This window comes from Sinohyriopsis cumingii, chromosome 7, assembly GCF_028554795.1.
Source record: "Sinohyriopsis cumingii isolate HCF-2022 chromosome 7, ASM2855479v2, whole genome shotgun sequence".
NCBI classification, from domain to species: domain Eukaryota; kingdom Metazoa; phylum Mollusca; class Bivalvia; order Unionida; family Unionidae; genus Sinohyriopsis; species Sinohyriopsis cumingii.
Genome location: NC_142967.1, coordinates 20,028,800 through 20,042,597, shown reverse-complemented (window position 1 = coordinate 20,042,597; position 13,798 = coordinate 20,028,800). Strand labels below are relative to the sequence as shown.

Sequence of the window (13,798 nt, the reverse complement as noted above, 5' to 3'; positions counted from 1 at the left end):
TAATATGGCCAAATGATCCTAGTAAAATAATGAAAACAGTCAGTCAGTCCATCAAGTGGGCAATCTGGTAAAATGGTCCTAGTAAAATAATGAAAGCAGTCAGTCAGTCCATCAAGTGGGCAATCTGGTAAAATGGTCCTAGTAAAATAATGAAAACAGTCAGTCAGTCCATCAAGTAGGCAATCTGGTAAAATGGTCCTAGTAAAATAATGAAAGCAGTCAGTCAGTCCATCAAGTGGGCAATCTGGTAAAAGGGTCCTAGTAAAATAATGAAAGCAGTCAGTCAGTCCATCAAGTGGGCAATCTGGTAAAAGGGTCCTAGTAAAATAATGAAAGCAGTCAGTCAGTCCATCAAGTGGGCAATCTGGTAAAAGGGTCCTAGTAAAATAATGAAAGCAGTCAGTCAGTCCATCAAGTGGGCAATCTGGTAAAAGGGTCCTAGTAAAATAATGAAAGCAGTCAGTCAGTCCATCAAGTGGGCAATCTGGTAAAAGGGTCCTAGTAAAATAACGGAAACAGACATTCCATCAGGCAGTCAATATGGTAGTCAAAAGTTCCTAGTAAAATGATGAAAACAGCTTTTCTTGGCAACTTTTCTTTATGAAGAGTTAAATAGTTGAATGTTCTTTATATCACTGACATGAAGAAAATAAATTATGTATCTCACATTTTATTGAAATTCTGTGTGTGTGTGTGTGTGTGTGTGTGTGTGTGTCTGTGTGTGTCTGTGTGTGTGTGTGTGTGAGTGTGTGAGAGAGAGAGAGATTTGGATTTTTAATGTAGCTTTAACAATTATTCAGTCATATCACTACAGTGTCTGCAGTGTGGCAGTTTATAGTGATGTCTAGCACTGGAGAATCATGCCACAGACATGTAGCATCATATCCCACCCAGTCACATTATCCTGACACCAAACCAACCAGTCCAAACACTAACCTCTTAATGCTGAGCGCCTAGCAAGGTAGCTCTTAGTACCATTTTTATAAGTCATTGGTATGACTCAGCCTGGGTTCAAACCCGTGACCTCCAGCATCTGAGGCAGAGTCTCTAACCACTAGGTCACCAGAGCAGTTTGAAACTAGGTGAATGAATTTTTTTTTAAAAACATCTTAAAAAATGATAAAGTATTATTTTTTTCAAAAAGCTGCATGTAACATGTATCAAGTTTCTTTAACAGTGTCAACTCTTTTCTATCCCTTATTTGTTACCAGCCTATTTACATAAAAATCATTTTTTATTTTGGTTACAAATTGTTTTATTCATTTATTTATTTCACTCATTCACTCAGTAGGAATCCCTGGAATGTCTCTTCAATGGAAAATCACACATTATCTCATGGGTATTGGACATGAGCAGCAAAAGGGCAGTAAGAATGTAAAAGTGGCAACTATTTACTATTATTTTAAATAAGACATCAGGATTGAACCCAGGCTAGGGGGAGGGATAAAAATGTGACACCTTGGGTCATATCTTCTAAACTATTGAGATTTCCCAAAACCGTGAATACTGCCAAAAACTCAGGTATGCAAGCCACTCTGGCCCCAAGTTCCATGACCCCCAGAGATTAGGCCATATATATATATAGATATCGGGAGAATGTTAAAACTGTTGAGCTTGGGCTTATGTGTATTCAAACACACTCGAGTTTCTTTGCTTTTCTGGATAATTCAAACTAAAATATAGAAAGGATTTATGCAAGGACAATGCCAATGATCACCAAGGTTAAAATGAACCTACTCTGAGGAAAAATAAAACAACCAATGTTACACACAATCTAACAAATGAACCTACCTTGAGTGAGAATAAAACAACCAATATTACACACAATCCATAATATAAATGTCAACATGGGATATCGCCACCTGAAATGTTGAAAACAAAAGTTATACATTTGCTCAATTACAGCATAAATGTCTTTTTTCTTCTTATAAAAAAATAAAACATGAAACTGGTGATCTGCATATTTTACACCAGTACTGTAGTTCAAAGTCCTATTTTTGACACCAATTGGGCAAACATGAATCTGGATATGACTGAGCAACAGGTCTGAATAATCTGGACTTTTGGTCTGAATAATCTGGACTTCTGGTCTGAATAATCTGGACCTTTGGTCTGAATAATTTGGACCTTTGGTCTGAATAATCTGGACTTTTGGTTTGAATAATCTGGACTTTTGGTCTGAATAATCTAGACTTTTGGTCTGAATAATCTGGACCTTTGGTCTGAATAATCTGGACTTTTGGTCTGAATAATCTTGACATTTGATATAAATAATCTGGCCACTTAGTTTACATGTGTGATTTGTATTTTTAATGTAGCTTTAAAAATTTTCCAGTCATACTGCCACAATATCTGCAGATTGGCACTTTTTAGGGATGTCTAGCACTGAGGCATTATGCTGCAGACATGTAAATTTAATAATAATAATAATAATAATAATAATAATAACAATAATAATAATAATAATAATAATAATGATGATAATGACTTTATTTAAAGATGGTAACACAATTAGCTAAGAACATGTAGCATCATGTCCCACCCAGTCACATTTTCCTGACACCAGGCCAATCAGTTCTAACACTAACCTCATAATGCTGAGCACCTAGCAAGGCAGCTGTTAGTACCATTTTTATAAGTCTTTGGTATGGCTTGGCCAGGGTTCAAACCCATGACCTCCTGCATCCGAGGCAGACTCTAATCACCAGGCCACCAATGCAGTTTTAGGTCATTTAGTCTGAATAATCTCGACCTTTGGTTTAAATGATCTGGACCTTTGGTCTCAACAATATGGGCCTTTGGTTTAAATAATCTGGACCTCTGGTTTAAATAATCTGGACCTTTGGTTTGAATAATCTGGACCTTTTGTTTGAATAATCTGGGCCTTTGGTTTAAATAATCTGGACCTTTGGTTTAAATAATCTGGACCTCTGGTCTGAATAATCTGGACCTTTGGTTTGAATATAATCTGGACCTTTGGCCTGAATAATCTGGATCTTTGGTGAGAATAATGTGGACATCTGGTCAGAATAATCTGGACATTTAGTCTGAATGATCTTGACCTTTGGCCTGAATGATCTGTACCTTTGGTCTAAATGATCTTGACCTCTGATTTGAATAATCTGGACTTTTGGTCTGAATGATCTGGACCTTTGGTCTGAAAAATTTTGATCTCTGATCTGAAAAATCTGGATCTTTGGTCTGAATGATATGGAGCTTTAGTCTGAAAAATCTGGACCTTTGGTATGAAAAATCTGGACCTTTGGTCTGAAAAGTCTTGACATTTGGTGAGAATAATCTAGAGTCATCTCCATAAACATGGTTGGAGAAAAACCAACTCATAATGCCAAAGACTCTGAAACAGGCCTAATCTATGGATCAGGCATGATGCTTGCTTCCACATCTCACAGACACTAAAGTGATCAAGAAAACTGTCTTGAGGGTAAGAGTCTTGAAAGACGCTTCACCCAAAGGTTCATAGCATGGTTTATTAAGAGACCAAAAGATGTAAGAATGGTTCCATTTAGGCATTAAAGAGTGAGACACTGATCTTGGCACCCTGAAATACCTGATTAGGTCTGCTAAATAATAATCTCTCCTGACAGCCAAGCCTTTTGAAAATTTGAGAGTGCTGGAAAGGGCTGCTCAATAGTCCTCATATGTAGAAACTAAGCATTCCTTTTTTAAAAGGAGGAGAAGAAATGCAGCTACTGTACTCATAGAGGGATAGATGGGACTGACACTCATAAAGGGACAGATAGGACTGACACTCAGACAGGGATAGATGGGACTGACACTCATACAGGAATAGATGGGACTGACACTCAGACAGGGATAGATGGGACTGACACTCATACAGGAATAGATGGGACTGACACTCAGACAGGGATAGATGGGACTGACACTCATACAGGGATAGATGGGACTGACACTCAGAGATAGATGGGACTGACACTCAGACAGGGATAGATGGGGCTGACACTCAAACAGGGATAGATGGGACTGACACTCAGATGGGGATAGATGGGACTGACATTCAGACAGAAATAGATGGGACTGACACTCATACAGAAATAGATGGGACTGACACTCAGACAGGGATAGATGGATCTGACACTCAGACAGGGATAGATGGGACTGAGACTCATACAGGGATAGATGGGACTGACACTCATACAGGGATAGATGGGACTGACACTCATATAGGGATAGATGGGACTGACACTCAGACAGGGATAGATGGGACTGACAATCATACAGGGATAGATGGACCTGACATTCATACAGGGATGGTACTGACACTCATACAGGGATAGATGGGACTGACACTCACACATGGATAGATGGGACTGACACTCAGACAGGGATTGATGGGACTGACACTTATACAGGGATAGATGGGACTGACACAGTTTTTCTACTAAACCAATTGCAAAAGATTCTCTGTTATCATCTATTATCATACACCTTACAACATGATTTTCTCCAAGACTGAATGATGCACTTGGCAACTTTTGATTGAAATTTTTTATCTGCAAAGAGATAACTTGACATGGATCAATAGTGAAGATGGAGTATATGTCAAGGAAAGCCCATGTACTGTAACAAAAGGTCCATCCTATGAGGTAAGTTCCTGGGATGGTCCACCAGCAGATTGAGCACCACAATCACTGGGGTCATAGAAGGGCAGTCAAAATGTGTAGAGGAATGCCTGACTTTATGTAGAACCTGTGGGCTCATCTTTAAAGGTGGGAAGGCATAAGTGAATAGACAATCCCACTATGGGCTGAAAGCATCCACTATCCAGGCCCCCTAGTTGGGAACTTCAGAAACATAAAACGGGAAGTTGTTGTTTAACTTGGTAACAAACAATTTAACTAGAAGTCTCCAAAAGTTGGAACAGGGAATCCGTAACTGATTGGTGAAACAACCAATCTATGATAACCAACTTCCTTTTCTTTGACAGATTATCCAACAAAATCTTTAGCCAACAACATGGCAAACTTGGAGGGTAATTCCCTCTGATGCTGCCCAGCAAAGGAGGTTCTAAACCTCCACACAGCCAGAAGGTGGATGCATAACTACTTGTGTCCCCAAGATACACCAACAATGACATGTTGTCAAAGGAAACCACCATGCAGCAACATCTTATTTGGTGGACACCCCCTGAAGGGCTAAGAGCAATGCCCTCATTTCAAACTTGTAACATGGAGGGTAGATTCTTCCCAAGACTGCCATGAACCCTGAAGAATCAATTGTTTCGGTTCTAGATGAATGCCCCACCATAAATCTGATGCATCTATGAACAGGTAGGAGTGGGGTTGGAGTGGGGGTGCATAGGGACTCTGACCAGAAACAGGGAAAAGAATTAATAATTCCATAAAACAGAATTTCAGCTCAAACTGGTCACAACAAAACAGACACCTTGATATCTAAGAGTTTAAAAGCCTGAATGACTAAATTCTCTATGGAAAAAGGTTATACGCTAATTTAAGATGCAAAACAAATTCCCATATGAGGGTCACGTGATCATTTTCTAGAACAAGATAGAAGCTTTACATCACATACTCCCAGTACAGCCTTGATTTCACTCTATAAATCACACATTAAGAATGAATTAAAAAAATAAGAATAAAAAAAGGTTGTTTACTTTAACTGTCACTAATTCTCTATCAAGGTCAGGAACTAGGACAGCATTAAGATACAAAGTTCAAATATTAGGTGTTTATGAAGAAAATAGGTCAAACTAATTTCTGGAAAATGTCATATTCCAGTAAATAAAATACATTACAATAGCATGTAATGGAATAATACAAAAATTAAAACTAACAAACAAACAATTAAATTAAATCAAATATAAACTGAATCAAATGTATATAACAACCTCTTATACCACTTGATGAAAAGACAGCAACATTCTTCCTCATGACTATGCAACCCAACGTCTTTCTGTTGTGCATGAGACCTGGGGGATGAAGAACTTAAAGCAGTAACTCCTCCAATGGAGCTAACAGACTATCCTTAGCAGTGAACTTAGCAGGTTCTTGTTCATGCTGTTTTGGGTTTAATGCAATTTTTGGGCACATGATAGGCTATACATGGTGGCCAGTATATCTGGTGGAGGAAGAACCCCAAAAATCCCAGGGAAAAACACCAACCCATGGGAAGCAACTGGCAAGCTTTCTCACATACCTATGCTGGCTGAGCATGAGACTCAAACTCACATGAACTAAGGTGAGATTCAGTAATCTGTAAAGGCAAGTGCCTTAGACCACTTGGCCACCCAAGGCCCCATACTCAACAGGTGGGTGAGGGCAACTCTCCACTCAACCAGAGCATTTGGGGAAAGCCGGTCCATCCCCTTCCTTCTTTTTTAACCCAACTTAGTAATACAATGTAGGTCTATAACCCACATCAATCACATCACTACTAAGTGGCCAAGATACAAAAGTACATGACTGCATGTAGTAAAAGGTCCCACAACTCACTGGGATTTAGAGAAATAATTGGGAAGGAAGGAGACCAAACAAATCATCATCCCTAATTTGGCATATATAAGCCAATTCCTAGTCCCCCAGTGGGATGAAATGGCAGTCTGAGAAGACATGGGGACTTTTCCCAATCCCTATCCTGGTTCCATAGGGGCTCCAATGATGATGAGTTTTCTTCCCCACTTTACAAGTACATCAAAGCTCAGGATGGTCCAGACCTCATTCGACCATAGAAGGGACAACCATCTGTCATCTAGCAGCCTGTTCAAGTTAAGCAAATGGGGGGGGTCCCATGGGTATTTTATATGATCACACCTACATATAGACTGATTAGACAAAGTTCCTGTAAAAGAAATCTGAAAAGATTTTATTTACATAACTTCTGCGTAACTAAAAGTGACACAAGGTAATGCATAGTTCATGCTAATGATGATAATTTCAAGTCACCTTACTTAGGTGCTTTCAGTGCCTAATTGTAAAACATGAAGCAATGCTAAGTTAGTACAAACAAATAACAAGATTATGAAGTCAAGCAAGTTTAGCAAGATCTAATGACGCTAAATCAACATACACAAAAAACAGTCAGAATGACTGCTAGTAGAGCTAAGGTTACTGTCTTGTTTCAGCCACAGTGATCCTAACCATTGATTTTTTTTAAACCCAAAACTGATAGGCTTCTTCCTTATCCTAAATGCATGCCATTCATAAAGTTTTGTCCAGATGTGTTCTGCAAAACTAATATTATTGTGCAGGTAGCATTTTTCAGGTATGCTGACCTTGGCCTTCAGCATTTTCTGTCATGCTGACCTTGGCCTTCAGCATTTTTAGCCATGCTGACCTTGACCATCATTTTTAGCCATGCTGACCTTGACCTTCAGCATTTTTACCCCAAAACTAATAGCATTTTTTTCTAAACCATGTGAAACTTATCTACAATGTTTGGAACAGGTATGTGATGTAGAAGTAAAATTCTTGTGTGGAAATTACTTTCCTTATTTCTGTTACAACGATCTTGATCTCTGACCATTTTAAATGATAGACTTCTTCCTTACCCACAAGTAAGAGTCATCCACAAAACTGAATGACTGGAGTTAATAAGCAGAAATAAAATTAGCAACAGACACATATTATAACATAATACATTATGGTGGGCATATAAAAGCACACAAAGATTGTTGTTGTTATGTTGTTGTTATAGGGTTTAATGCCATTTTTTTCAGCACAAGATAGGCTATACATGGCAGCCAGTATTAATGGTGGAGGAAGAACCAGGAAAACCCCAGAAATAACCACTGACCCATGAGAAGCTACTGGCAAGCTTTCTCACATATCAACATTGGCCTAGCCCAAGACTCGAATCCACACAGACAGAGGTGAGATGTCAGTGATCCATGACAGAGAGTGCTTTGGACCACACGGCCACTCGGGGCCCCTACAAAGATTGTAATATTTACATCATGAATTTGTTCTCTTTAATTGTAAATTTATTTATTTCAACATCTGCAGTACTTCTTTCAACCTTCCTTCTAACACAATGAATAATTCTTGTCTGCTGTAAGTTTGAGACTGATGATGGAAGGTGAAAAAAAAAAGTAAGAAGTAAAGGGCAAAGGTAGTTGTCTAAATCCGACAGATGCACCTTTTCATTCTACATCTATTTATCAATGGAACCATTTGATTTTTTTCAGATGTACATACATGTAAAATATTCTTCAGGGCCTACTGAGTTTAAAAAACCACTTTCACTTGGCCCATATGCAAGAAATGTTTTTTTAAGCAATGGATTGCATATTATAATGAGAAACACCCGACTTAAATTAAAACATATAAGAATGCGCTTACCTTCGTAAATCGTCCCATGCATATATAACAAAGGCAAATGGTTCAACTAACTTATTGAACCTCTCAACTTCCTGCACAAAATCTGCTAAATCTATCCTTCCATTGATTTGCCTCTCATTGTCAAGGTCACTGGTTGTCACAGTAACTGGCTTGTTACCATCACAATGACTTGAGTTGTTTCCCTCCATCTGAAATACAAGAAAAATAATTAAATTTTATGTCAAAACAAATATAGACTAAATCAACATTTGGTTATAATCAAACATGCATCCAGCATTTTACTATAGACACAATAATGCAACAGAATACATAAACCATAGCAAAACACAACTATATCCTTTTCCTTTGACATTTGATGGGGTGGGGAAAAGGAGGGACATAAATAGGGTTTCTCTAGAGTCTGAAACTTCAGTTATAAACTCATCCTCCAAACAACAAAATATGACTGCCCTCCATCAACTGATGTAGACAATAAACACTAAATGACAGGAATTAAGACTCCTCAACAGAGCAAGAGGTCATGACCAGTCACAATAATAACTTGATACATACTCTTCAATGTAATTTCAGTTAAGTATGATACACAGCATCAGCATTCCAATTTTCATCAAGCACAGAACCCTAGTTGGAAAATCAAAAGCACATCTTATCTTCTGTGAAATTTCTGGCTTCATTTTCAAAAATTTATTAACAGGATTTTCTCAATGACCTTGTAACAGGACTACAATAAATCTGATAGCAAAACAAACAAGTATTCTATGGAATCCCATACCATATCTCACCAGTTCTGCTGTGGCATAATCAAAACTCTTTCAAAGAAGCAAAAATAAGAAAAAGAGGTCACTGGGAATTAATTTTGCAGGCAGACGGTAGTACCTTTTAAAATGAATACGCTAGTATGTTTCATGGCTGTAAATTCAATAGTGTGAGAAACTGTGCTAAATGCAAAAGCATAACTTACATAAAATGTGGGTTACTGTGACCAACCTTTGCTGATGATGAAAGTGAATATACCCATTCAGTTTCATGCATCAAGGTATTAGAAAAACTGAGCTAAATGCAATAACACATGACCTGACAAATATTACGGGAAGGAAAAGAAACATAATCTGACCTTCACAAAAAATATGGCAATTGGTAAAATCTATTTGCAGAAAAGACTGAACAAACATTACAATATTTTCTTCTGCTCAATCTGCAAATGAATGACTTACTCTTTGCAATTAAGTGCAATATATACAATACTCTATACAGCTTCACAATAAAAATGTTACATGACCATGCAATCTGTGATATTTTCTCTCTAACCAGTCAGCACCCTAGGCAATGAACTGATTCAATTTTGTCTCTAACCAGCTGTCACTCAAGACAATAAACTGATTAAATTTTATCCCTAAATAGTTGTCACCCAAAACAATGGACTGGTTAACTTTTGTCCCTAAATAGTTATCACCCAAGACAATTAATGGACTGATTCAATTTTTCTCTCTAACCAGACAACACCCTAATAAATGTAATGGACTGATTCAATTTTGTCCCTAACCAGTTGTCAACCATGACATTGTGGACTGATTCAATTTTGTCCCTAACCAATTGTCACCCAAGACATTGTAGACTGATTCAATTTTTCTCCCTAAACAGTTGTCACCAATGACATTGTGGACTGATTCAATTTTGTCCCAAAAAGTTGTTACCTAAAGCAATGGACTTACAACAGCTAGATACTGATCGTTTGGATTACATGTAACTGATGAAAAACACTACTGATACATTCAACAATCTATGACACATGTGCATTATAGCAATTAGGTGACTGCATGGTGGAAAATATTGTATATTTATCATGGGTTCCACAAATCTGAATCCCATGAACCTATATGTTAATGAATGCAAATTCAATCATGGTACCAGAACAATTAGAGTTGTTTTAATATGGGCATCCAAGTTGTAGTTTCATATTCCCTATAACTTATGAGCTGTTTAGGATGGATGAATCTTTGTATTGTGACTAGAAGCTGTGTTGCATTGCACATTATCAGCAAAGTCAAGACACACATATTAATGGCTCCTTTTGTTTGTGTGAAATCCTAATAGCAGCTGAGGGATGAATCATAGTGCAGAGGTGTCTAAATTATCTTGTTTTCTTCCTGTTTTTCCAAAATGACTCCTCCAAAGTCTTAAGGGTTTGGGCCACAAAATTTGGTTAATTTTTAATTCTGCTCATTAATTATACAGTTCTATCACAAGGACCATGGTCATATTTCAGGACTGTAAACTTCCTGACCCTACACTGTAAATAAGGAATAAAATTCACTGCATTTGCCCTTATTTAAGAACGGCTTGCCAATCTGATTAGTTTGGACAAAATGCACCCTGGGCATGTCAAAGGTGAAATACAATATTGTGGTCAATTATGGATCTACTGGTTGAGCATCAGACTTGTAACCCATGGGTCTCAGGTTCAGTGCCCATCTCAGCCATCCAAAGATGACTGCCTCATTATGTCCTTGGGAACTCAATATAGCTTCTATTTCCTCTGCATGATATAGCCCCTGTCTTATAAGTGCTTTTAAAACCAACAAATAAACACACCCTGTTTTTACACACATGATACTGTTGTTGAACTTGTTTAGTGCTTGTTTGTAACTGATGACATCCAGCTACCAACAACACAAAGCTAGATCTACCATCACATTATACATGGATTAGGTTTATTATAATATCTTTCTTATGATCTGAAATGAAAGGCATAGACCCAGTCATGCCATTACATTATACATGTACATGGATTAGGTTTATTATAATATCTTTCTTATGATCTGAAATGAAAGGCATAGACCCAGTCATGCCATTACATTATACATGTACATGGATTAGGTTTATTATACTATCTTTCTTATGATCTGAAGTGAAAGGCATAGAACCAGTCATGCCATTACATTATACATGTACATGGATTAGGTTTATTATAATATCTTTCTTATGATCTGAAATGAAAGGCATAGACCCAGTCATGCCATTACATTATACATGTACATGGATTAGGTTTATTATAATATCTTTCTTATGATCTGAAGTGAAAGGCATAGAACCAGACATGCCATTACATTATACATGTACATGGATTAGGTTTATTATACTATCTTTCTTATGATCTGAAATGAAAGGCATAGAACCAGTCATGCTATTACATTATACATGTACATGGATTAGGTTTATTATACTATCTTTCTTATGATCTGAAATGAAAGGCATAGAACCAGACATGCCATCACATTATACATGTACATGGATTAGGTTTATTATAATATCTTTCTCATGATCTGAAATGAAAGGCATAGACCCAGTCATGCCATTACATTATACATGTACATGGATTAGGTTTATTATAATATCTTTCTTATGATCTGAAATGAAAGGCATAGACCCAGTCATGCCATTACATTATACATGTACATGGATTAGGTTTATTATAATATCTTTCTTATGATCTGAAATGAAAGGCATAGAACCAGACATGCCATTACATTATACATGTACATGGATTAGGTTTATTATAATATCTTTCTTATGATCTGAAATGAAAGGCATAGACCCAGACATGCCATTACATTATACAAGTACATGGATTAGGTTTATTATAATATCTTTCTTATGATCTGAAATGAAAGGCATAGACCCAGACATGCCATTACATTATACATGTACATGGATTAGGTTTATTATAATATCTTTCTTATGATCTGAAGTGAAAGGCATAGAACCAGACATGCCATCACATTATACATGTACATGGATTAGGTTTATTATAATATCTTTCTTATGATCTGAAATGAAAGGCATAGAACCAGACATGCCATTACATTATACATGTACATGGATTAGGTTTATTATAATATCTTTCTTTATGATCTGAAGTGAAAGGCATAGACCCAGACATGCCATTACATTATACATGTACATGGATTAGGTTTATTATAATATCTTTCTTATGATCTGAAATGAAAGGCATAGAACCAGACATGCCATTACATTATACATGTACATGGATTAGGTTTATTATAATATCTTTCTCATGATCTGAAATGAAAGGCATAGACCCAGTCATGCCATTACATTATACATGTACATGGATTAGGTTTATTATAATATCTTTCTTATGATCTGAAATGAAAGGCATAGAACCAGACATGCCATTACATTATACATGTACATGGATTAGGTTTATTATAATATCTTTCTCATGATCTGAAATGAAAGGCATAGAACCAGACATGCCATTACATTATACATGTACATCGATTAGGTTTATTATAATATCTTTCTTATGATCTGAAATGAAAGGCATAGACCCAGTCATGCCATTACATTATACATGTACACGGATTAGGTTTATTATAATATCTTTCTTATGATCTGAAATGAAAGGCATAGAACCAGACATGCCATTACATTATACATGTACATGGATTAGGTTTATTATACTATCTTTCTTATGATCTGAAATGAAAGGCATAGACCCAGTCATGCCATTACATTATACATGTACATGGATTAGGTTTATTATAATATGTTTCTTATGATCTGAAATGAAAGGCATAGACCCAGTCATGCCATTACATTATACATGTACATGGATTAGGTTTATTATAATATCTTTCTTATGATCTGAAATGAAAGGCATAGAACCAGACATGCCATTACATTATACATGTACATGGATTAGGTTTATTATACTATCTTTCTTATGATCTGAAATGAAAGGCATAGACCCAGTCATGCCATTACATTATACATGTACATGGATTAGGTTTATTATAATATCTTTCTTATGATCTGAAGTGAAAGGCATAGAACCAGACATGCCATTATATTATACATGTACATGGATTAGGTTTATTATACTATCTTTCTTATGATCTGAAATGAAAGGCATAGACCCAGTCATGCCATTACATTATACATGTACATGGATTAGGTTTATTATACTATCTTTCTTATGATCTGAAGTGAAAGGCATAGAACCAGACATGCCATTACATTATACATGTACATGGATTAGGTTTATTATACTATCTTTCTTATGATCTGAAATGAAAGGCATAGACCCAGTCATGCCATTACATTATACATGTACATGGATTAGGTTTATTATACTATCTTTCTTATGATCTGAAGTGAAAGGCATAGACCTAGTCATGCCATTACATTATACATGTACATGGATTAGGTTTATTATACTATCTTTCTTATGATCTGAAGTGAAAGGCATAGAACCAGACATGCCATTACATTATACATGTACATGGATTAGGTTTATTATAATATCTTTCTTATGATCTGAAATGAAAGGCATAGACCCAGACATGCCATTACATTATACATGTACATGGATTAGGTTTATTATAATATCTTTCTTATGATCTGAAGTGAAAGGCATAGACCCAGACATGCCATTACATTAT

At 36.5% G+C, this 13,798-nt stretch overlaps 1 protein-coding gene across 2 annotated transcripts in view; it reads right to left on the bottom strand.

Moving 5' to 3' along the window:
- The window catches only part of LOC149794832 (protrudin-like), a 96,647-nt gene that overhangs the window by 68,235 nt on the left and 14,614 nt on the right, over positions 1 to 13,798 (bottom strand). For both annotated transcript variants that reach the window (XM_089964490.1, XM_089964491.1), the window contains exons 2-3: positions 8,334 to 8,521; positions 1,792 to 1,862 (exon numbers count right to left, since the gene is read on the bottom strand). In XM_089964490.1, coding sequence (XP_089820616.1) covers positions 1,792 to 1,862; positions 8,334 to 8,521 — 259 coding nt within the window. The remainder of the gene's footprint in view (positions 1 to 1,791; positions 1,863 to 8,333; positions 8,522 to 13,798) is intronic.